The sequence below is a fragment of the Chelmon rostratus genome, chromosome 4 (genome assembly GCF_017976325.1).
Source record: "Chelmon rostratus isolate fCheRos1 chromosome 4, fCheRos1.pri, whole genome shotgun sequence".
NCBI classification, from domain to species: Eukaryota; Metazoa; Chordata; class Actinopteri; order Chaetodontiformes; family Chaetodontidae; genus Chelmon; species Chelmon rostratus.
Genome location: NC_055661.1, coordinates 12,827,473 through 12,853,276, shown reverse-complemented (window position 1 = coordinate 12,853,276; position 25,804 = coordinate 12,827,473). Strand labels below are relative to the sequence as shown.

The 25,804-nt window shown below is 40.5% G+C and overlaps 2 protein-coding genes across 4 annotated transcripts in view; both read left to right on the top strand.

The window, feature by feature from the left end:
• Positions 1-13,743, top strand: part of arid3a (AT rich interactive domain 3A (BRIGHT-like)) — a 48,446-nt gene extending 34,703 nt beyond the window's left edge. For 2 of the 3 annotated variants that reach the window (XM_041935140.1, XM_041935139.1), the window contains exons 5-9: positions 1,378-1,561; positions 3,354-3,601; positions 3,794-4,084; positions 5,033-5,122; positions 6,128-13,743. In XM_041935140.1, coding sequence (XP_041791074.1) covers positions 1,378-1,561; positions 3,354-3,601; positions 3,794-4,084; positions 5,033-5,122; positions 6,128-6,282 — 968 coding nt within the window. In that variant the 3' untranslated portion in view covers positions 6,283-13,743. The remainder of the gene's footprint in view (positions 1-1,377; positions 1,562-3,353; positions 3,602-3,793; positions 4,085-5,032; positions 5,123-6,127) is intronic. The other variant, XM_041935141.1, reaches the window with a different exon arrangement.
• Positions 13,744-15,698: 1,955 nt separating this feature from the next.
• Positions 15,699-24,959, top strand: ctdspl3 (CTD (carboxy-terminal domain, RNA polymerase II, polypeptide A) small phosphatase like 3). The gene is made up of 11 exons (XM_041935602.1): positions 15,699-15,952; positions 17,617-17,740; positions 17,880-18,017; positions 18,713-18,827; positions 19,921-20,032; positions 21,594-21,680; positions 22,002-22,064; positions 22,462-22,541; positions 23,195-23,321; positions 23,659-23,754; positions 24,473-24,959. Exons 1-11 carry the CDS (start codon positions 15,824-15,826, stop codon positions 24,536-24,538), a joined length of 1,137 nt encoding a protein of 378 aa, XP_041791536.1. The 5' UTR covers positions 15,699-15,823; the 3' UTR covers positions 24,539-24,959.
• The last annotated feature ends 845 nt before the right edge of the window (positions 24,960-25,804 follow it).

Below are 25,804 nucleotides of genomic sequence, written 5' to 3'. Positions count from 1 at the left end.
CTACTCATCTTTCACTCACATGGGTGGGGTCTTTATTCATTTCAGAGATGATTGCTTTATGGCTGCGCAGCCCCTCGTCGTTCCCATGCTATAACTAGAAGGGACACATCGTTTCAATGCCTGGGAGTGGATTGGTTTACCTTACCCATCCTGCTGCTTGTCCACACGCCTTCCTTCCACTTACACTTCAAACACACACACACACAAACACAGACTTTGCCACCATGGAGGGTCTTCACACTGGTGACACACACAACATGAGAACAACAAGAAAAAAAATCTATTGTGTCTTCATTCAGACAACTCATTGGAATTGTGATTTGTGCAATAATGTGTATGTATGAACAGGGCTCACAAATACCCAACAGCTCATTTCAGATGTTTCCTCCCTTATAAATACCAAGCAGCCTTGTTAATTTGACAAGTGGACTCATGGCTTAATCAGATCGGTGGGCAGACGATTGACATGAGAGACATGTGCTCACAACTGAAAAACCAGGACTAAATGTTTACAGTGTCAGAGCCACAGGCAATGGGTGGATCTGCAAAGTCCACTGTGGGAATCTGAGAGTGCCATCTGCAGGTCGTACTGATAACTGAGGCATCGGTCCTTTTTATGGAAATATAGGATTGATCATATTTTCCTTTGAACGTGGGCCTGAAGATTGTGTTTGGGATTACTCTGCACTTAGATATAGGTTGATAATTTGAAGGCTGATTTTCTTCTCTGGCAAATGGACTTTTTTCTCAGATTAAGTCAAAATTGTAGGCATCAATTAGGCCTTAGCCCACCAGACAAATACTTGTTTGTATATTTTGTGAGACACATTTAAACGGTCTAAAAATTAAACCTCAAAACCCAGTAACATTTCAGGAGAAATACAGATATGGCTGTGTTGTGAATTAAAGGAGCAGAATCGCAGGGAAAGCACGGAACGGGGTTGCCCCTGCCTGATGAAAGACAGTTCCAGGAGGAGTGAACGAACCAATCACAACACTCAGCTGATGTCGTTTTTGGATCTGTGACTTGTTTGCAATCAAGAAAAAAAAATACTTCTCTCGCAAACTTGTTTTGTGAACTCTCAAAGTTAAACAAGAAAATCAAAAGATCCTCCAAAATGTTTAAAGCAAAGTATTTCAAGGTTAAAAGACTATCCCTGACTGAGGCCTGTAATGTGCTCTTATGTCAAAACCCAGTGATTCCCAGAAAGAACCAGTGCAGGAAGTTTTTTCTGTCAGCATGAATAAACGTTTCCTGCTATGACAGTGTTTTTTTTCTCTGTTGACCTTTTCCTTTTATGTGTGTGTGTGTGTGTGTGTCTGTGTGTGTGTGTGTGTGTGTGTGTGTGTGTGTGTGTGTGTGTGTGTCATATCCAGGAACCCCAGTGAATCGTATTCCTATCATGGCCAAGCAGGTCCTGGATCTGTACATGCTCTACAGGCTGGTGACAGAGAAGGGCGGCCTGGTGGAGGTCATTAACAAGAAATTGTGGAGGGAGATCACCAAGGGACTCAACCTGCCTACCTCAATCACCAGTGCAGCCTTCACCCTCCGCACACAGTCAGTATACACTTCTGTCCTTGTGGGGAACTTATTGACATAATGCATTCCCTAGGCCCTTACCCTAACCTAAACCTAATTCTAACCCAAGCCTTAAAACCAAGTCTTAACCTTCACACAGCCCTTTGAAGTTGTTCAAAATATCTTTTTTTTAATCTACGTTTTATTTGTATTTGCAGAATACAAACACAACACAACAAAACATGGTCAAACGACAAAAAGAATATGGGGGGGGGGGGGGTCCAAAATATCTTTTTTCTTTTCTTTGCTCTGAATTGTAGCTGAAAGGTTACTTAGAAATAGTTTTGTGCTTGGATTTACAAGCCACAAGAACCTGTTAACAAAACTAACAAGTAGCTAATTGATTTGACAGGTCTGATGACCATTACTCTGCAAAAACAGAGATCAGTAGGGTTTCTATAACTTTAGGTAGCTTCAACTCTTCGTACCCATACTCCCTTTGTTCTGCTCAACGTTTCAGGCATGTGGAGCTGCTGGCTATCAGATGTCAACAACCATTTCGTTTTACCAATTAACCCCCATGTTTGAAGCCATTTCCTGTAGCTGGTTCAGATGGCAGCACGCTCTCACTCCTAATTAGCTGCACCACTGATCCCTTCTTATGAGAATAAGTCCTGCATTTCAAGATGATCTTCAACAGTATCTCCTTTTATCACTTCAATTCATTGAAGACCTGTTTTTTTTGTGCCACTATATTCAATGATCTACTGGGAACATTTACTAGGTGTTTAATAGGGAATGGCCAAAATCACAGCAACAAAGACAGCAAAATCCTGCCTTTTTGTCTGCAAGGGTGAAACCCACAATGCCTCTGATAGCTTTTTCCTGTAAACACTCCTTGCCTTGCAAATATGTGTGTCTATCAAACTCCATGCTCCGAGTTTTGTCACACAGGATTTCTGTTATAAATGTGTTGTGTGTGTGTGTCTTTAAGGCAATCCTGATGACATCACTATGACATCATAATTGTTACTTTGTCAGACTTGACAAAGCCCCTCCAGAGCCACAGTAGACATCATACAACTGTTGTCACATGCTGAGAGGTGCTCCTCATGATGAGAAAACTGAGCTTGATAAAATCAGGCAGGCAAAGCGGTTAGGGGGTAAAACAAAAAAAGTCTTGCGTGGATAGAGAAAACCGGGCATGACTAGGGGGTCAGCTTTGTCAATTGTAACAATTAGATGCATCAATCTGGTCTACTCTGAAGAGAAAATTGAAAAATTTGATCATTTAGATTTGAATTATCTATCCACACATTGCATCAGCAGATTAAATACAGTTGGCATACAGAAGCTGCACAGAAGCCACCTCATCCCTAAAGTCTGTACAAGACAAATCAAGACATCCAAAAGTATGTTAGAAAATCACCCACTTGTAGTTTATCTAGCAATTCATTTTGGGAGATGGTGATGAATGTTCAGAATATGCACAACTTGCAGTCGCATGCTCTCTGACAGGTCCGACACAGTCAACCAGCTGTTTACCACAGAACTCAACACATCATGACTTGTCATTTTCACCTTCTCCAAAGTGTCATCTTATAAAATCACTGTGGCAGCTAGATAGCTAGCTACCCAGGTAACAACTGTTACCAAGATACTAACAAAAACAAACTACTGTCATCACATTTTAAAGTTTATTAATCATAATTGCCAACTAGTATTACACGCTAGAGTTCTTATGAACAGATTGAACCTGAATGACACGAACAATACGTATGTGTTGAGTTGAGTTTTTCAGCAGTACATAAATGCAATGTGTTTCTTCCAGATACATGAAGTACCTGTACCCATATGAATGTGATAAGCGGGGTCTGAGCAACCCCAATGAGCTCCAGGCAGCCATCGACAGTAATCGACGGGAGGGCCGACGACAGAGTTTTGGCAGCTCCCTCTTCACCTACTCGCCCAACGGGACGCCCACTATGCTCTCGTCGCCGAAGATCTCCTCGCACAGTATGGGCCTGACAGTGGGCACCAACGGGGCCTCGCTGACCCCCATCCAGAAGATCAAGAAAGGTGAGATTTGTGTAAAAGTGTGATGTTAAAAATCATAAGAAAGCAGATGTGGTGAAGCACACTTTTGAGTAGGAGGCTCATAATCGCTCAGTAGTAGGCAGTAACGTAGCTTGCATATTCATATTCAGTGGTATTTGAGTTTGCCCGGCTTGAAGTTGCCCCTTTCTATCGCTCTCTACAATGTCTGGTCAGAAGAGGAGGGAAGCCAGCCACTGCCAGGCGTCGGTGTTTCTCGTTTGCCAGTGGGGGCCTTGGCAGGACACTCTGTGGCTGCCGTGCAGGCAGCGGCAGCTCAGGCGGCGATGGCGGCTCAGGTGGCGGCTCTTGAGCAGCTGAGGGACAAACTGGAGGCCGGTGAGCCTCCAGAGAAGAAGATGGCGCTGCCGGCCGAGGAGCATCACCGACTGCTGCAGAGAGCACTGCAACATAACCTACTGGCCATGACCGCTCAGATACCCATGAACATCCGCATCAATAACCAAGGTACTGAACACACGACATGATTTTGAAGGCTGATTTTGTCACCATATTGATGTGAAATTAAACAGTAATTTCTAAATCAATGGTCTCTGACTATTGGGTAAACCAAACTGTCCTCTTTTAATAAAAGTAGAACTACAAGAATTATAACACCTACTGATGATCGGCATTGCCGGTAACACATACGTGGATAATAGAAGAAGATGAAGGGTGCTGCCTTGAGGAATTTGAAAATCCACATTCATGTCTTTAGATTTATAAGGATCAATCAGCACAATGCATGTTCTTCCACCGAGATATACCTGCCAGATGAGACTGGAAAGTGTTACCAGAGACTTCTCATTTTCAAGTAGTTAATCAGCTGAAAAAAGTCATGTGTGCATAACACATCTGCTCTTTGCATCACTGTGTATTTGGAATTTTATTGTTTTACCCCAGAATTGAAGTGAGCTGTATACCCTTATAGTCTTCCTGGCAGTTGGTATCTCAAGACATTCTTGTCATCTTACCACAAACCACAACACCCAACAGTGAGAAAGCAGCCCTATATGTTGGCCTGTTTAGCTTAAAGAAACAGATGCATGCATGCATACAGAACATGTGTGTGTTTGTCTGTGCGGGGATTCCCTTCTTTGATGGTATAGCGTGGTTTGTCTTTGTTACTGTCTATCTGATAGAACATGCAAACTGTTTCTCAGTACTGATAATACAGCTGACTTCAGAGAAATGGAATGGAAATTAATTCAATGGCTTTGGAAGTCATTTGTGCTGTGAGAGAGTTTTGTGTTCTTAAGTTGCTTAAGATTTTTTTGTCTGATTGGTTTGTAGACAAAGGAGATGGCAACTCTTGACTAGTGTTAAAAAGACATCTTGTAGTATTTATACTCAATAAAAGTACTGTATAAATGATTGGGTTTTGTTAACGCGGCTGTGCGGTTGTCTTCCTCATAGAAGGCAGGCAGGACTCGGCCCTGAACCTCACCACCAACGGCACAAGCAGTATCAGCATGTCGGTGGAGCTCAATGGAGTGGTGTACACTGGTGAGTGTCACTGTGATGCGGCACAGGAAGTCCAGCAGATCACTTCCTGTCATATTTCCTGTCTTGACAAGATTAAGATGCAAAGATCAACATTCACGTGTCTGTGTGTAAAGCTTGGTGCTAGAGCCAGGAGATGATTAGCTCAGCTCTGCATGAAGCCTAGAAACAGGGGAAAAAGCTAGCCCTGCTCTCTCTAAAGTAAAGAAATGTGCTCAAAGATCAGTAATTACCTTGCTGCATCTTATTTGTTTAATTTATACTCAAACAGAAATGTAAAAACAACATTTTGTGTTTTTTGGGGACTTCATGTGACTTCATGTAACTTCTTCTTGTCGCAGTGACTTTCCAGAACTACGTTGTCACAGTATAATTGCATGATTGTTTGGTACCATCAAGATGAAATTCACCTTGCATTGCAGCTGTAGGAGATCAGTGCACAAGGCTTCAAGTTATGCACTTGTGGCCAAACCACAGTTGTTTCCAACCTGTGACTGTCCTGTGAGGTGGTTTCGGTGTGACAATAGAGAGTGAAGCAACTTTTCATCTGAAAATAACAATGGTGCTTCCTAAGGAGGTTAGCATAGGTGCTACAATAGCATCAGTCATATCACAACTGGAGAGTATTTCTTCATTGAAGCTAGAGCAAAGAACAGCACTGAAAGCTTTTGCAGGTTTTTTTTTTTTTTAAGCCAAGTGTTATTTGAATGTGCCTCCCATTTAACAAACAGTTTCCATGGACCACTTTCCAGGATGGTTCTGTGTAATAAACCATCGCATCAGCGAGGTTAAAGAGCTATTAGCACTATAAATAACACAAAGACATGGTCTTTTCATCTAACTCTTGGAAAGAAAGCAAATGAGTCTGTTTCCCAAAATTTTAAACTACTTCTTTAAGTTTTATTTTAAAATTGAGATGAAATTCAACTTATTTTGTATCTTACTTCCTTATCTTATTTTGTATTCTACCCTTCACTTTTGGGTTTCCCTATATCTTTTTCTGCCCAGGCGTTCTTTTTGCTCAGGCAGCGGCAGGGTCGGCCTTGTCCGGTGCGTCTGGATCATCCATCTCCAACAAGACGGTCAGCAGTCGTGCCACTCCGCAGCAGCAGCAGCAGAACACACCTACCTCAACCTCAACCTCCAGCAACTCATTGTCTTAACAAACCCCCCTGCCTTTCCCCATTATTATTTTTTTTAATTACCACGCTAAGAAAAGCCAAAAATCAACCTCATTTTCTACATAATCTATGCCAAAAAGAGAAGAACCATAAACTGTACAGAAAGATACAAACTGAAACTCACATCACTTGAAGTACACTATCTCAGGTTTTCTCTCACCAAATCACCTCTTTTGTTCTTCATAGCCAAAATGATTTCGGAAAAAAAATATCCCAACTGAGAGCCAGTATATGCTAAACAAATATGTATGCACAACCTGTGAATTATTTATTTCTGCATAAATGTACAGATTATCGGAGAACAAAAGAGAAGGTAATAACTAGGAAGGGTAATGCACTGTTTACACACACAAACACAGCTACTGATTGACAGCGATGTTTTATCCTCTAGGGGAGAGATTTTTTATTTTATTTGATCTTTTCATTGTCATTATTATCATTATTGTTATTCTCTTTATTGTGTTTTATCATTTAAATCTTTAACAATCCTCTCACTGCAGGAAAAAAATCTATATATTTAGAATTCTATAAAAAAAGAAAATATGAATATCCTCTATTTTTAATCAGAAAAGCTTTAAAGGTATATGTTGTTTCTTCAGGGCATATAACAATGTACCGTTGTGACCTCATTTTGTGTAAAACCTTATAACCTTATTCACATTGCAGCCATTTTGGATCTCTGTGCGGAAGAGCGAGTCTGGTGCAGGTCTGCACTCCTGTTGCGTACCCAGATATACATCATGTCAATGCCACAGATTCTCCAGTGAAACACAAATGTAAAGCAACTGGATCTCACAAATCTGCAAGGATATTGGTTCACTTTTTAATGCATTTGGTCCATTTGTGATCGCTACCAGAGTCTAAGGTAGTAGCTAATTAGCTAGAATGCTTCGCAGCTGACAGCCCTGCTGAATTCAAGCCATTCTCGTGGCTCTTCTTGCTGAGACAGCTGGACATTTTTTATCTAGAATCCTCACCCGTTTGTTTGCTTGAGACCAGTTCAATGCATATCCTTGCCAGTCTTGCAGGCATTTCGTCAAGCTTGAAGCTTGATGTTTTAAGTCTTTCTTGAGAGTTGGTGGGGGTTTTGTTCCCCTCGCTACACCTCAACATGCTGGACTTTCTGAGCCTCAGCGGTGTCCACACTGACTGTTCAAGTTGTGAATAATATACGTTTTCGATTGTTCTCAGGTGTCCATCTGCTCATCACTTGTATGACTTGACAGAGCAGTCCTTTTCAACATCTTTCTCTGCAGAAAGATCTAATTTTTGTCCTTTTTCTAACTTGGCCTTCTAGTGGAGTGATTGTCTTAAGGTCAGATGCATGCCCGAATTTGTAGATAAAACCCTTCAGCAATCAGGAGTGAAGCAGGAAGACTATGATTTCCTGTCTTGATTTCACAGCAGTTGTGTATCCACTAAATCGAAATCATTGTGGAGACACTCACATGGACAATCACGTGTCAGGTGACGCTATTTGAGCTTCAGAGGAAACTTGTTCTGACAGTTATTTCAGCTCATATCTGACGTTTTGTTGCTTTTTTTTGTATTATAGATTACAGATGCTTTTATTTTTTGTTTCAGCTTTGTGTGTTGCATGACGTAGTGCTTATTCTGATCCAAGTGCTTCTTATCCTGTGCTGGGACAAGGACAGGGTCTCTTTGAGACTTGCTTGCCACCTGTCAAGGATAGAATAGAGAATGTCTTGTGATCCTCTGACTGTTTTTAAATGTTGCTTAATTGAGGCTTTTGACAATGGAGCTCAGAGGAAATCATAGCTGTGGCTTGTGTCTTAGTGTTTGTACCAATGCTCATTCAGATTTTTAAAAAAGGTGGCGATCCCATATCATTCATGAGTAGTTGTGTCTCTGCTTCTTGAAGTAGATCAGTCATTCAGCTTCTTGAACTTTAACCTAGGTTACCTCTCTGGACTGTCGGCTGTTAAAGATTGTTACTCAAACCCCCAACCCCACCCCTACACAAAGCAGCCTCATTCCTACTGACGTTAGGAAGTAAATCAGGCTTTGTATGTGGGTTCTATTCTGAGGCCTTAACACAGCATGAGATGACCAGAGAGCGAGCAGTACCTCCGTCTAATCAGTTTTTACTGTTCCAGTCAAATTTCACCAGATGGCTGCCGTGGCTTTGATTCTGGACTCGCTGCTCGGTGGGAAATCACCACCAGCTGCTACACAAACAACGGTCAGTTTTGAAAAGTACTCTTTATACTCAGACAGCCAACAGCTCCAATTCAAAGAAGCATACAATAAGTAATTGTAAATCTTGAATTTAGTAAAACAGTGAGAGTGCCTCTTGACACGAGAGAGTGAGCCGTTCACGCTCACTTGTTTCATTATTTCTCTCAAAGGAACAGTGGAAGTTCTCATTGGTTGAGTTTCCTCTCAATGAAGCCGAAAAAACAGTTTTTCCATGAAGACAAATGAGGAATTCTGATGGAAATATTAATGGAATTTGAAATATAGATTATATAATGTATATATTTCGATGCGAAGCAGCTGTTGAAACCAGAAACGTTTATTCACGTTCAGCCAGCCTCTACACAAGGGGGCGCTGCTGGGTCATTATTAGACTAGTTCAACGCATGCCAACCTGCGCCACCTATAGGCAAGAGAGACAGTGTGTGTTTGAGGTTTTACATTTACGCTTACACTACCCGTCAGCTACAGTAACTGTTGCTATGGCCAGTTCGCGGGCCACAACAAAGCGGGGTGTCAACGCCAAACTTGGTAATAACAAACGGAAATGAATTTAAGTTGGGAATAATAATAAATACAGTTTCAGCGCAATTCAGTGTAAAACAAAAAGGAGAAAAAGCGAAAAGACCTTGGTTAGCAGTGACGAGATCGAGACACTGGCGGGTGGGCAGGCGGCCTTAAATATCTTAGGAACACTGGCCAGATGTTCCCGGTTACCGTAATGGCACCACAGCTCCACCCAGCCAAGGACCTGCAACACACACACACACACACACACACACACAAACTACACGGACCGAGGCAAAGGGCACTGGGGTCGTCACGCTATGAATGGAGAATCATTGTGTCATACTAACCGTCAGTGGTTATTAAACACATTAAACAGACATATAACTCAGCTTGTTTCTACAACACCAACTGTTCACTTTTTTCATTAGTCCTTGAGCTTTCCCAGACATTTGACCCTCAGACAAGTGATCTAAAATGTTAATTATTTGTAGAGGAGTCACTGTTCTGCCCATAAACGCAGCTGTGTGATAAAATTGAAAGCTCTGGAACAGATACGGAGTGGCCATGTTGTTTTTCATGTGGTGTTTCTTTCAGTAGCTCCCAAGTTTATATTTCAAGTACAAAACTTTGTGTTGACAAAGCTGGTTTTGTCAGTTTGAATAATAAACACAAAACCTCAAACACTCACAAACAGCAGTTATAAAAAGGAAAAACTGTGCTTGTAACAAATGTTGCCTGCAGGTGGCACAAGTGTCAAAACTGCACCAGTTGCTACTTTCTTCACCTGAACGTGGCGCATTGTGGACTTCCTGTAAGTGCACCTGCTTCTCTGAAACTGCTGTTGGGGCTCGACAATGGACATGAGTCTGGTTTGATTTGCTTCTAACTGTCTGTTGTTCCTACACTTTAAGTGAGGGTTCATGAGCTCCAGAAGCAGTCTAGTGAGACTATTAAAGCTGGTTTGAATTTGGCGTTATCAAGGCTAAGCAGTAAACCTAGATAACATAGGACAAATCCACATGGTTTCATGTTCATAGCTTTCTCTTTCCCCTACCCCTGCATTTTCTCACAGGGTGTCAGCAGCTCTTTGGCTCCGTCCACCGAGGTTTAACCAATTTTTTTTATATCTGAGAAACATTTGCAGAACTGAAACTCCAGTCTATGTGAGATTACAGTTTTCTGTCAGCAGCCTTACATGCAGCAGGTGGGAGATAATACAAGACTGTGTTGCTATTTATGAACTGCGTGCACAACTCTGTGCATTCTTACATTAAGTTGTTTATCACTGGAGAAGTAATTTTACAGATATAGATAGATAGATAGGAGACACAAGTAGTCAAGGCTAAGTATGTTACTGCAATGAAAAACAGGTAACATGTAAAATAGGCAGTCCTCACTGTGGACACTTGAGAGTCTTGTAAACTAATGCTGGACTGGCTTCTATACATTTGATAGACACCTTCATGCAAAGCATTCTGCAGTATGGCTACATTTATGAAACGCTCACCATGAAATGCAGCACAGTCACCACAGTTTGGTCAATAAGTCTGTTTTACAGTTCTTGTGACTTTTCCACACTGTTGTTCACCAATAATATACATTTGATGATATAATAATGGCTGTGGTAAGGAAAGATGTCAGCTTAATGTAAAAACCGCATTTTGCCTTTGTAGTGCAGCATGATCACTACGGTAATGGTGGTGTATACATGCTATTCTAACCTATAGCTATTTAGGCCATAACAATGAAAGAGCTAGGGTGGAAAAAAAGATTTTTAACTACATTTTTGGGGTTGTCTTACTTCTTGATTCCTCCGTGTGAGCAGATGGAGATGCTGTAAATCTCATATATTATGATGGAAAAGGATGTTTTTGTCAGTTTGGTGACACACAGAAAGCCCAGTTTTTTTCTCCATGTCTCTTTCTCTGTGCATGAGTAACAGATGTCACAGTTGCTGGTAATGGCTGACAATCAAATAGATACACACTGAGGCTGAAAGCATTGGTTTGGGGGGGGAGATAGCAAATTCAATCAATACTGATCTAAAGGATCAACATTGCTTTTTTTAGATTTGACCTGGTGACCCTTTGGCCCTCAGAGGCAACATTCAAGCACCTGCCCCCTTCAGTGGATCCATGTTTATCGTGTATCTATCGACAGGCTCTGTGACATATTTGCATTTGAACAGTGGAGGTACTGCAGCTCTCTCTCTTTCAGTATGTGCGCGGCAGCATCTTCAGCTAAGGCTGGCATCTTTTTAATTGCGTGGTAGCGACAATCAGGGGACGTTATGACAACACTGTATACCTCCAAACACTCTGACATCCCTTCAACCACAATCAAGCCCTCTTTCTACCTCAAGAGCTAACGCTTTGGCAGGTTTCTTTGCTTCAGCCACAACTGAGAAGCCTGTTGAAGGTTATCATAGGAGAGCCTCATTAAAATGTTGCTGATGCTGGTTCATAAAGACTTTGTCTTATGAAAGAAATCATCCACAGACAATCAGATGTCATCTCAAAAATCTTGACGTTCATCTTTAACCAGTTTCAGTTATGGAAGGGGAACCAGAGATGTCAGTATAGTTAAGGATGCAGTTCAAGCTTCAACCTCTTTACCAAGAGCTCCCCTCGGTGGAAGGTTTTATTATGACGCACAATCAGTTAAGATTTCCTAAATGGAAACACAAAAGGGTCCGACCCAAGACTGCAAAGACTCAGTGTCCTTCATTATGACCATTTACTGCAAAAAGAAAAAGACATTTCAAGTTTTCATTTCTTAATTTCTTTCAAGTGTTTCCATACTTTTATCCTTGTTGAGGTGACAAACCCCCTGAAACAGCATTTAGGTCATCATGGATCAGTTAAATCAGAAAAATCATTCAAATTCAAAATCATTCTGAACCTAAACAGTTCAGTCGCTCATTACAAACAGTAAACAATCAGTAATCAAACTCTTTCTGGAGCAGGTTCTGGAACAACATAGCTGTAAAACTCTGTGGCACCTGGTATGAAAAGAGGAGGAGAAGGGTTTGTAGCAGATTTTGGTTCAGGCCGCTGTTTTTTCTGAATGCTACATCAGCTACATCTATGTGTATGTGTGTTCACTCATAGAGCGTGCAAGTGGTTGTAGATTAGACAATGCTTACACAAGACTCTGCCTCTGCAGGTATTGGCTTTTTTTTCTTTCTTTTTTTTTACGTTATTGTTGTTGTGTGCAGTTAAAAGCTTGGATTGATTTCAAAAGTCTGCTTGTTTGGTGCATTCACGTGCCGTTGTACAGACTGGAACAGTGATTTAGCTGGACTAATTTTCATCACATTCTTAATGCAAAAAGCATTTTGTTTGTCTTGGACCCTCAGAGTGTCTCGTGATTGGCTTACTCGCTTTATGTCTAAATGTCATAACATAAGAAAGTCATTGAAATACTGCTGCTTTTACTCCAACCAGAGCTGTAGCTTTAAGAAACTCTTGAAATCCTACTAGGTCCAGATTGTCTTGCATGGGAAATTGACTCCAACTCCTGTTCCCACATGCTGCCAACATGGAAATTTTGCTGCAGCGTTTACGGGTTAAGGTGCATGTGGGCTAGGGGCTTTTGACTGGACTTCGCCACTGACTTTACCTCCATCAGGTGGACTGTGGACAAGGAAAATGATGATGAGAAATAACAAGATGCCTTCTGCTGTGACAATTGTATGAATTAACATGTATTACTAAGATTCATTAAATAGAATATTTCTGAAATATGGCTTTTTAGGGCTGTGAATTATATCATGTTTATATTGTTTTTTTTTTTTTGCTCTTGCTTTGCTTTTTACTTTTCTTCCTGGATTTGCTGTAGCAACCCCGGCACACAGAGATTACATTTAGAGCAGATTTATTAATATAGCGATAATGATGATGGTAATAATGTGATAATTTTAGGGAAGCATGTGATGTGTGTGGGGGGGCTTCACGTGTCTTCAAATTAACTTCAGAACTGAAACAAGGCTCTTGTCTTTTACAACTTCTCAGGAAAATCTACCTCTACCTCCAGTTTGATGCATTTAACCCAGTGAGGGCTCAAGTTACAGTTTTAATGGGTACACGAAGAGGGCGTAAGGGCGGACACCAGGGTCCAAAATGAACCTCAGCATACCAGTACAGTACTTCAGATTAGTTGTAATCTCATGACACAAATGAGACTGTGTTAAAAATTAGTATTGTGGTGTATTTCTACCATTATCCTGGCTGGCAATAAATTAAAAGATATAGTTGTCACGCTGAAGGTGAACTGTGAGGTTAATTTTGGACTGTGGGTGGCGTTCTGTCTCTCTGTTTCTCTCTCTGTGTTACAGGTTCGTAACACTTCTGCTGTTTAGTTTATCAACAACAGGGAACCTCCAGCTCAACAAATAACTACTACTAGTACGATAACAAGTACTGCTTCTAGTACCACTGTTCGTACTGCAAGTTGTTTTTTTCAGTCTGTTCTATTAATGTGTGCTTATTCCTCCTGTTTTCTATTATGATTACATTTTTGATGAATGGGATGTTTCCCGGTAACCACGGTAACAGTGAAGTGGCGGCGGGCAATGCAACTGTTTTTTTTTTCTTTTTGTTTTTTTCTTTGTTTTCGAAGAGAGGTGAAGAGCTATTCTTGCCTATTTACTCAATATGTGTTTGTGTGAATACTTTTATTTTGAATCTGAAATTAATAAAATATCACCTTTCTTAAATGTCACAAGTGTGTTGGATGTTTTTTTTATTTACACTAAAATAAGATAGCAAACCTGTTAGTCGGTATAATAAAAAAAATGTGATGATCTTTCCCTTTTGATTGTTTAGCTCAACAAAGCCTTTATTAAAAACATGTTCATTGTGTACTCAATAGCATTGATGCTGGCACCAAATGATAAAGCACTTAAAGCTCTACATCAGCCTGTTAACAAGTATTTAAGTTAACAGCAACTTTTTACAGCCTCTTCTGCATAGTGAAGGGTAAGCTATCAGATTTTACTGTGAGTCTTACTTAAATTTACCTTACTAACTCACTCTTTTAATTGTCTTATGGTTTGTTTTTAACATACAGTATATAGTCAGGCTTGATACTGAGTAGATTCACCAGTCTAAAACCATGTATCACCACAGCTTTAAATTACAGGAAATGAAAGGGAATCACAATCATCAAGATGATTCTTATTATTATGGAGGCATTACTGTATACAAGCAGCTTTTTATAGTTGTAGATGGTCGATGTGGAACTCATTTAATTTCTTTACTGCTGTGTAGTTTATAGCAATGCATCATATTTATAAGCTCATTATAAGTTTTGTATGTGAAGTCTGAATCTGTAGAGTAGCTACAGCTGTCAGCTACAGCTAAATGTGGAAATAGCTAAGTAAAAACTATGTTTCTCTCTTAAATGTATTTGAGTGAAAGTATTAAGTAGCAGAAAATGGAAATGCTCAAGTTAAGTAAAGTACCTCAAAAGTCAGTGGCAGAAAGTAAGTGCATTCACTCAAGGACTGTACTTAAATGCTATGTTGGGGCACCTGTACTTAAATGGAGTATTTCACTTTTATGCTACTTTATACTTTATTACATTTCAGGGAGAATTATTTTACTTTTTACTCCACTACATTTATCTGCCAGCTATACAATTACTCAGATTAAGGTGTCTCATACAAAAACATGGGATCATAATAGCCACCTAACAGTATGTAAAGCAGTTAAAATGAGCTCCACCTCAACCTAGTACAACTCTAAGTGATGCTTTACATGTTATTGCATCAATAATAAAGCTGCAGTGCCACAGTAATACAACACTGACCTGGGCCATCCTGCGTAATGAGTACTTTTACTTTTAATACTTTAAGGACATTGTGCTGCTAAAACTTCTGTAGTTTTATTTAAGTCGTTTTTCTTTTGCTTCAAAATGTACTTAAAATACCTAAGGTAAAAGTTCTCCTTCTGCATAATAACTACTCTCAGGATAATGATATTATGTTATTGTATTGTATTCATTGATGCAATCATGTGTAAGCATCACTAATGTTGCAGCTGGTAAAGGTGGAGCAAATTGTAATTGTTTTATATATTGCTGGGTAGCTTTTGGAGATCCCTCAGGGACCAATAAATTGTCATCTTAGTCTATGAGAATGCATCAGAATTTTTTTGTTGATCAGTGTTGTGTTATTAATCTGAATTTGCAAAACAGCTAGCAGCTAAAGTTCTGAAATAAATGCAACAAGCACAATATTTATCCCTGAATTAAATTATTATGAATTATTAGTATGCAGGAGCAGAAAATGGAAAAACTCAAAGTACAATGACAATACTTTTTAAATTCAATTTCTGCCTCTGTCGAGTGGAGGAAAATTACTGAAACGTTTCCAGTATTTCGACTGGCATTTTTTCCTGACATGTGAGCCTATTGTGTTGTTGAAATAGAGGGTCTTGGATGAAATGCATAGGTTTCTGCGTTGATCTAGATCCTCGCTCGTATATAACCATACACACAAACAAACAATCGCTGCGTCTCCACCTCTGCAACGTGACTGGCGTCTCACGCTGACGCTAGAGTTTTCGGAAGCACCGCCCAATAACAGTGTCCGGAGTGGTGAACCTATCGCACCCCGGCAGATTTAAACACACAGACTGATTCGAGAAGGCACCGTGATGAGCGGGGCGGAGCTACACCGACTCTCGGCTCCTAGCCCAGAGAGGGGGTATTCAACTAAAGCAAAGCGTTGGAGTTAAAGCAATCGCCTTTTGTTGCTCTGCAGATGTTTAGAGATCACATATGAAGAAGAAAAATGAAACTTAGGTCTCAAAAAAACGTTACGGCTTGCCCGGAGACGCCGAGGAGCAACGGCCGACGGTCCAACAAAGCGACGCCGAGACGAACGCGATTAGCGATGACCGAAGGCCCGCTTCAAACCAAGGTAACGAATTTCTGTTTGCTGCGGTTATTTTCTCAATCAGAAACATTGTTTTAGCACCGTAAATGTCAGTGGTATCAGAAAACATCGTGCATGTTATCAGATTCAGTAGTGTGAGTAACCATTTCGGTATTCTAATAGTGTAGTTAGCCGGACGTTTGTTAGCTAGTGTACTCATAAGAAAACAGTAGACGGCGTTGCTAACCCAGCGTTAGCTCAAGTCGCATCTGAACGATAGGTGGCTTTTCATCCCTGGTCCACTCAACAGTGTTATTGTCTCCAGAGTTATTTAGCTAAATAGGTTTTTTTTGTTTTCGAGCCGACCCGGAACTAACCTTACTGCGTGATGTAGCGTTACGTTAGCTAAATGTTTTCAGAAGGGTGATAGCGTTCGACAAAGTTGACGTTAGTCCAAAAACTTAAGCTAAGTCTTAACAAAAGCGCTGCACTAGACCTAATTATTCGACTTAGTCGCCGTTTTGGAGGCTACAGTTTGTGGTGCTGTTTAGATGTTTCTTTGTATTTATTGTATTTTTTGGATGTCCCTCACAGAGCTTGTGTATGGCTTCCGTATTGCAGCTGTTGTTACTACTATTATTACCTGTACACTTTATGTTGTGTTGGCTCTGTATTAACGTTTCTCAAGTTGAACGCAATGAGCTTGAAATTAACGTCTGTGGGTGAAAGTGTCGCCTTTTAGCTTCATTTTGATGTGGCATCAGGTCTACAGAAGCGTAATTTTAAAGGAGCAGAAACTTCGGACAAAGCAAACCAGTCCTACTCAGCGCTTGGCTACGGACAATGAACATTACCAGCACATAGACATCACCGGACCACGGCCCCCTTCGCGCTGCCCTGCCACAGTTTCATCCCCGTCTCAGGTTTTAAGGTTAAGATGGGCGGCTCGGTGACGCTGCTGTCTGTCTGACACAGGATTGATGCAGCAGCACAGGATTAAACAGCACAGTTACATGAGAGAGAGGGTCCCAGTTAAAGTAGGTCACCAGGACACATGCACGCACACTGTTTGCACTCCAACAATATGTACTGGCTCCTGGAGTTATTTTGTCTATGATTCACGTGTGGGCATTTTCCTCTGGTGCGACTGTTGCAGAATTAAAGAAAATAATACATTACAACAGACACACATCACGCAGTACAGGACTGAGGCACCGTTTCTTCATGTTGTGAGCAAGGATAAAAACAGACATTCCTGGTAATGATGCATGGACAGAACAACATGCGGAATCGTGCAATACACTGGTGTCAATGTGACTATTCGTTTTTGGCTTTTACAAGTTTCTTTGTGCAGCTTTTCCTTACTGCTGGCATTTTTGCTCTAATATGGTTCTGCTTTGTTGTACCTAGACCATAGGGACGCAACCAACCATTATTTTCATTGTCGATTAATCTGTTGATTCATTGTTTGGTCTATAAAATCTCAGAATATCATGAAAAACAAGTCCACGGTGATGTCCTCAAATGTCTTATTTTGTCCACAACCTTAATAGATGTTTAAAGGTCATAGTGTGCTCAGTTTGACATTCAAACACAATGGTGAAATTGACCTTAGCTTTTCAGGTTTTTTTGTTTTATTCTATTATTTATTTTATATGTTTTATGTATTTATTTATTTATACATTTATTCATTTCTATTTTCTATGTAGAGTGAAGAGACGTCGGATAATGACTTCCACTACTCAGATGACGAAATTCCCACAATGACAAGGCGACCACTGCCCCGTGGCCGGCCGAGGAAAAGAGCCATTGCTGTAGACGACAGAGAAACAGGTGTTTTTTGCAGCTTCCTTTTATTCTCAAGGATGTTTTTAGTATACTGATCATTGTGTTTCCCTGATCACATGGGTTCCTTAAGCTGATCTCTACGCCCATTTTTGTGACCAACTGCCTTCTTATTCTTGTTGTCTAGATTTGGCCTTCAAGACTCCGATCAGGTCCATCATGCGCCACGAGCGCATGCTGTCAGAGGTTGACCCGGTGACTCCTCGTAACACAGCCAGAAACATCTACTCGCCCATCGTGCGTTTCCTCACACCCAGCAAAGAGAGTGAGTACAGCTATTGTCCCTGCAGTTATGTGTTACATATAGGAGCTGTAGTGCCTTAAACAGACTGGGCTTATATGAATGTAAGACCTCAAAAACTCACCAACAGCCCTTCCAGATATTTTATGTAAATTTGTGTTGTGGGACAGTAAAAATGTACTCTGTCAACTCAACACTTTCACTGCTTCACCATTCACTTTGGGAGATATCCAGTCATCCTTTTGAGGATTGTTTTCTTATGACTAAAGTGCCTGGTGGAGTAAACTTGCTTACCAACCACAGTATAAATGTACCAGCATCTTTCTGGTGGCTTGTGGTGAATTGCCACCATGGGTTCATCAAATAGAAAGAACATTATTGCTGCTTCATCTGCACAACAGGCATAAATGTGGTGAGCAGACCGTTGCGATTTATTTCCTTGGTAAATGAATGTGTCCTGTTAGGATTCAAATCCAGTATGAGTCATTACTATTCCTTTCTGAACGAGTCAGAAACAATGTTGAGGCTGTAAACGGCTTTAGCAAATGAGTCTTTTGGTTTGTTCGTTACGGGAGAGGCTCCAGTCCCGTCGGCATGGCAAGAAAGGAAGCATGGAAATGTCATCTGATGATTATTTCAAAGTGTTAAGTTTCCCTGGTTGCTCAGAGGTGAACAGCTTGTGTTGCTTACAGTTTGGACATGTTGTTTTTTCTGTCCAGATGTGAAGTGTGCAGACACTGTCAACAACGTGTTGATGAGTCCAGAACAAGGTGTATTTGGTTATGGCTCCATTGACCTTCTGGCTGGAGATGAGGAAGATGACGTCTTTAATCCGTAAGTATAAAGCCCCTTTCAGACATGCACCCCTGTTCTTCTGGTGCCAGTTTAACATCTGCGGTCTCATGTCTGAATAAGCACCTGGTTCATTTTTCGTAAAATCACAGGAGCACTTATTAGGTTATTAGGTCAGACCTGGTAACATTTAGTATAATTTTCAACACAGCACAAGTCTGAGTTGAATACTGTCAAAATAACAAAGTCATCTTCTCTTACATACAAAATTAAAACATGAAAGAGACGATTTAAGGCACTGACGAAATCAATATCCTCATTTCAGATCAGTCAATTAAAACAGTTTTTCCCTTGTGGTGTGACCATGCCAAAAGAGGATTTAACAACCCTCTTACAAGAGTAGTCCAACCAACAGTCTCTCAATTTATTTGTGAATGAATATCCAGTAAAGCTCCTCTCACCATGTGAGCAAAAGGCATTAAATTCACTCACCCGAGCATGCAGCCCATTCTCTGTGTACTGTATATGTCACCATATCTGAAACTAGCCACTTGAATATACTGATTTTTAAAAATCTAAAAATTCCATCACTGTCTCCAGTTCCATGTCGATCACAGATGGCGTCGTTCTCTAGGACAGAAGAAAAATAAAAACCACTAAAATGGGTCACCAGATTTACTTTGGCAGCAGTTAATAAACCTTGGTGGCCGACCCAAATAAAGTCTATCTGTGAAACACGCTGGTACTCTCAGACAGTGGCCTCCAGCCAGACCATTCAGTTTTATTTTTAGGTTTGTTTTGTATTGCCATTAACATGAGCAAAAAACTCCAGTGATCTGGAGTAAAAATTATGCTCCCCTTTCTATTTTTTTTAATCAAATCGTGACAGCAAGAATCAAAGTCAAGTTGAATTGTTAATTTCCTAAATACTGCCACCTCTAGTAGATATCTTTATATACTTGTTCTTGTTATCAGATTAATCCAGTATGTCAAGTAAAATGTTTTCTAACTTGAGTGTTGCTTTCTGAATTGATTTCTACAGTGCCAGAGCTCATCAAATCTTCCCTGTTTCATGTCCTTTTGTATACATGAGTTAGTGATTCTTTCATTTTAAGAGCATTATTTTGTTTTCCAGCTTCAGGTTCATCAAGAACATACCATCACAGTCTCAGCATTCCCGACCCCAGCTCAGAGATATCCCTCCCAAAACCAGGAGCACTCCAGAGGCCACACTGGTGGTCGACCTGGTGAGTTTAATCCCCCGGAGCGCCCTGCTCTCGTTCATGTACAAGACAGTTCAGATACACGAATAGCTAACGTAGTTAGACAAATTAATTTTAACTCAAGAAGAGCTTAAAGAGCCTACAGTGACATGATTACTTAGGACAAGATGAACAAGACTGCAGTGCTGTGAATGTGGTGCAAAGATGGAGAGCACAAAAATGAGCCAACAGCAACTGAAATCCACACCAGCTGTGGCAAAGCAGGTCTCTTCAGAGTCTTGGTGTCTTTGCCAAGGAGCAGGCCTGTCTCAGTGTGAGTTCTTGTCTGTACTTGCGTTCTGAAACCTCATCAGTCACAGCTCAAGTACTGTTGCCGTTCAAAGTCCACATCCAGCCAAGAACAGTCCAGATGACCGAAGGCGCTCCTGATCTTAATTAAATTTTATAGATTTATTTGGACCAGAAAGTAGCTACTTAGAATTTGAATATGTGGCTGTTGTATCCAAACAATGCCTGTTAGGAAATCTGCTCCAGTGTTTTTAGAGATGTGAAAGCAGCTTGCAGCCCAGCTCCTGGCCAATATCTGTCATTAGCCTGGGAAGAACAGTTTAATCTCTGCCAGCACTTTCAGACTTTACCACTGGCTCTGAAGCCATTGTAGCATCATTATAGACTGTATAACAGTTGTACCTTTTGACTGCGTCTCACTTTCAATCAGGTTATTTCCTCCTCTGAACAAGTCAGTCAGTGGACCTTTTTGAATTGGGAGAATTTTGTCACAGCTCAGTCAGGCACAGTTGTCTTGAAGAGTAATTGCCAAGCCGATCTCAGCTGGTGATGTCCTGTCGGCAAGGTCGAGTCCAAACTGGGAGTACTCTGTATTGAGACAGGCCTAGTGCCCTGTCATAAATTGTTCAACACATGATACGTCTGTGGCTGTCCTGAATAGCGTGAAGCTTAATTCATAATGTTGACACTCAAATTCTAAATCCACATTCACATGCTTTTTTTTCATGTCTACATAATATGTTTCTGCACAGTTGCAGATAAAGATTAGGCTACACTAATATTATTAGTATTATAATTTTTGTAGAATTGGATTCCAGGGGTGGCTGTGCAGGATTGTTGTGATCCACGGAATGGGGGAATTGCATCACAAAATATGATGACAGACATTTGAGGCTTCAAATGTGGCCCTAAATAGGTCACACACTAACTCTCAGTAGCTGCATATTGTTTTCCTGTGCAAGGCTCAAACACAGTGGTTGTTTTGGTTTTTCCACATCTGTCTTCAAACTTGACTTTTGAGAGCTTTTGTGGAGAACACATTACTCTCTACACTGCGAGATGGGAGTGTGAGTTCATAGCAAGCTTTTATTTTAGGATAAGATTGTTCCACAGTCCAATTGTCTAAAAATGAAGGGAAAAAAAGTTGTACATCTGGTTTGTTTGGTGCGACTGGCAGTTTATTTCTCCATGTGGCTTAAATGTGGGCTGGTTAAAGCAGAGACCTTGCTCCCAAGACGAGAAAGCCGTCTTGAATTGTTATATTAAAAGTATAGTCACACTAACAATGTCTTTCCAGGAGGAGACCCTGATGTTCAGCTCTCTGAATGTGATCGATGAAGCAGAGTACACCTTCTACACGGCTTTCCAAGACCACCAGTACAAGGTAACTGCTCACTGCATGTGGTTGTTCAGAGTGAAAGGACGATGGAAGAATCACTTGAGTGTGGCTGCCCTCTTCAGTTTGGTGACAGGAAGGAAGATGACAGGAAGCAGGAGTAGTGAAGAAATATAGTTTTAATGTTGTGAAACACCACAACTTAGCATTAATGCTGGTGGGCTATTGTGCTAACAAGAGAGGGACACAGGAAAGAGACAACTGTAAGGTACCTATTGGGCAGTTCTAGAGAATTAAAAAGGAACTGAGGAGAAAATGGACAACATTTGCATTGATCTGTCATCCCCTCTGCTCCTCTGTTATCAACAGGTGTACATGATCCTACGGCCACATGTCAAAGAATTTCTGCAGTCCATGGCAAAAATCTATGAGGTATGTGTTCATCTGATACCAAATTTAATGGTCTGATTGTTTATTGGTGCAGTTGACTCTAGACAAGTGCTTTCTACAGTCTCGGTTTGTTTTTAGTGAGATGAAGTGAACTTTAGCATTATTAATAACATAATGTTCTCCATAATTGGAACTCTGTTGAACTGATCTACTCCAACTTTTCAGAGCTAGTACTCTTTCTCTACACACAGATACTTCTATCATAGCTTCACCTATGTTGATATAATTCAGCTGAACCAATTCTGTTCCACCTTTATCTTATGTTTCGTTGCATATCATCATAAATGAAAGTTATAGCAATTGTTCGTGGTGTCCCGATGCCAGTTTAGTTCTGTTTTTTGTGGACTCTGTCCCAGCAGCTGTTTGTGTTCTGTTACAGCTGTTTGTTTACACATGTGCAAAGAAGGAATATGCTGAGAAGATACTGAACATCCTGGACCCACAGAGAAAACTGTTTCGGTATGTCTCTTGCTTCGACTTGTGTTTCACAAACGCTTTGCTTGACTGCAGTGCCACGCACTCTGTCAGGTTTAGCAGACAGCAGCCGGCAAGTGTTAGCTTGCTGCTGGTGCCGTGTGTTACTGGCACACTGACCTCGGGACGCTGCTCGAAAAACAGTCTGTTTGTGATCGGACCGTTGGTTGGTCAGTCACATGTACCACTGTGAGGTATTTAGCTGACTGTTATCCACAGTAAATTACTATGAGTGCAGATGTGTTCATGTCTTATGGTTAGGACAATAGAAATAAGTTTTCCTTTTGGCTTTGTGTGATTATTGTTTCGTAGAAGAAGAAATGTAAAGATGAATGCGTAATGCGTCAGAAATCAATCGATAAAGAACCACAGGTATGGGCAAATGCTCCATAAAATTCATAACAAGGTGTGTCTGTATGTGACTCGCACTTTTCCAAACCAACCTCAAAGCTCACTACTCATTTAAAGCAGCTATAATCTGTATTTTTGTAATGTGAACAGTGTGAAAACAACATATACTGAACATTTTAAGTCTTGTAAAGGTTAAATGTGTGGTAGAGCTGTTGCACTAGATGGATAGATGCACACTTGGTTCACAGAAACGTGTGTAAATGTTTTTCACACGATTTCCCTCGTAGGCATCGTCTGTATCAGGACGACTGTGCCTGCGTTCTCGGCCATTACATCAAAGATCTCAGCGTCCTCGGGAGGGATCTCTCCAAGACGGTTGTTCTGGACAACGCGCCCCACACATACCCGTACCATGTAAGCAGACTCAATCTGTCCATCTCAATTGAATGGACCGTACATATGTACATTTTTAGGACTAGACTACAATGCCAATGTGCAACATAATGACAGTGTGGCTCACTGATGTGATTGTTGACAATAGTGGAGCTCTATAGCACAAACTTGCATGTCAGACTTTTACTTCATGGGTGATACAAGGATAAGTTTAGTGTTGGTTTTGCACTTTTCATATGATTTATTGACAATAAGAAATAAATGGAATATCAACAGCGATTCCCCCATATTATCATCTCCTGCACTGTGAAAATGGACCAAAGATTTTATTCATTTGAGTTTTTGATGTTTTTTCCAGCTGATGAACACGATTCCCATCAAGAGCTGGTCTGGGGAGTCAGAGGACAGAGAGCTCCAGAGGCTCATCCCCTCCATGGAGAAACTGTCTGCAGCGGTGCGTCTGAATGTTAAGATTATTGCATGTTTATTTGTTTGTGGCAGAAATGAGTTGCCTCATTCCTCAATCATCCTGTATGGACAGATGAGAATTTCTCCTCAGTCATATAGATATATTCACCTGTTTACTTTTTCTAGAACAAATCTTAAGTTTCATTTAAGAAAGGAAGAAGAAATTGTCTCTTGGTTAGGAGTGTGATGGGTATAGTCATTAGATTTTAGTCTTCTGCCTATATAGACCATGCAATCAACCTGGGAAGTAATCAGCAGATTAATCCATAATGAAAATAATTGTTAGTTGCAGCTATACAGATTTCAAATTCTTGAGAACTGTTATCAGATCTGTATAATTGGGATTGGAAAACACATTCAGTTGGTATATCTGAATGAGAGGAGAAAAGGTGCTTTAAAAAATGTGCTTAAGTATCAAAAGTATTTGCAGTGTTAAAGAATTGATAATCCATTAGTTAGTAGAAGTGTTGCATGGTAACGACTTGTTGGAGTTCACTTGTTTGACGCGTGCTTTTGTACATACGGGTTAGGGTTCAGGTTTTCTTCTTGCACTTGTGGTCAGTGCAGCCAGTGGAAGCTTCACTATTTTACCAGACAGTGAGTTGTGAATAAAACAGCTGGTTATCTGCTGCAGCATCTGCCTGCTGTCTTTCCTCCCCCGGTTTCATCGTTCAGTCCAAATATCTCCTGTTGTGTTTTTTCAGGAGGATTTTCGGGAGGTGCTAAAGAAGAGGAAGGATCACTTCCACCGGCTGCTGTCAGAGGACTAACAGGACTCTCCAACCACCTCCCCTCACTTAAACTACTTTATGTGACTTTCACAGCTCATGTTTGCTTTCTTTATGCTTTGGCTAAAAGCAGAATTCAGTTGGGATTAGTTAACCTGAAGCCTGTTGGTCTGTGGTGGACCTGCTCGCCCTCCTCTGTCCTCCCTGATGACTTTAAAGGACGGCAGATTGGTATTTCAGACATGCTGCTGGTCGTTAGTCACCAAAACCCCCATTTCTCTCAAGACTCATTCCACCGGCCAATGAACTGCTCCCCAGTGTATGTGTATATTTCCAAGACAAAACTTGAAATATGTTGTTTATAGTCGTGAAATTTTATTTATTGATTATATTGCTAATCAACAGCATTTTATTTAGATATGCTTTTTTATGCAATAAAATGGCCCTAATAATAAATGGGGAAAATGAACCACTTTTTGCATCACTTTTTATCTCTTAATGTATCATCTATTTCAGGTCTGTGAAATATATTTGATTTAGTACATTTCTCAACATGCAATGTGAGTGATATATCGTGAAAGCAGCTTCAGATTGATGCAGAGGAGGAGGAAGATGTTAAAGTGAGTGGCTGTGAATGTCATCAGTGAGGTAACAGTGATACAGCAGCCCTGTCATCCCGGCACTGTTTAAAATAATGAAATAATACATATTCCACTGGATTGCTGAACCATGTCAACAGCCTGCCTGCTGCTGTGATTCATCAGTCAGAACTTGTAGTCGGATACGTGTGATGGTCTTTGTCTCGTGGACATCTCCCCAGGTTTTCGGCTTCAGTTTCTTTTATTTCCTAAAAAATGTTGCTCCTGCTGCTGAAAAAATAAGACATCACTTCCTGTGCAGCAGGAAAGGGCCTCCAGAGTGATAGAAGAACGAATGGAAAAAATGTGTGGAATAAGAGGGATCGCTTAACACTATTGATTTAAAACTACTACAATTACATGAAACAACTTTGTTTAGAATATGTTTTGACAGCGTATTGGGATCTAAAGTTGTCTGTGGCATCATGTTTCCAAAAAAAATCTGAGACAAAAATATTTCATTTGTCACTGAAAAGCAAAATCTTAAAGTTATATTATGAAAATGAACCAGTTGTAGAAGAAACACAAAAACCTATATTTAACAGTTTAGGAATAAATGAATATTATAGTGATGCCAAAGATAATGAGATGCCATAAAACAAACTAGGGCTGACCATTATTTTCATTATAGATTAATCTATTATTTTTTTCAACTGATAAATAATTTGGT

Bases quoted from the DNA above. Each gene is read 5' to 3' on its own strand.
- ctdspl3 (XM_041935602.1), top strand. From the start codon at position 15,824: ATGAAACTTAGGTCTCAAAAAAACGTTACGGCTTGCCCGGAGACGCCG. The intron at 20,033-21,593 runs GTGAGTTTAATC...ATGTCTTTCCAG, and splicing joins CCACACTGGTGGTCGACCTG to GAGGAGACCCTGATGTTCAG. The intron at 22,542-23,194 runs GTATGTCTCTTG...TTTCCCTCGTAG, and splicing joins CCACAGAGAAAACTGTTTCG to GCATCGTCTGTATCAGGACG.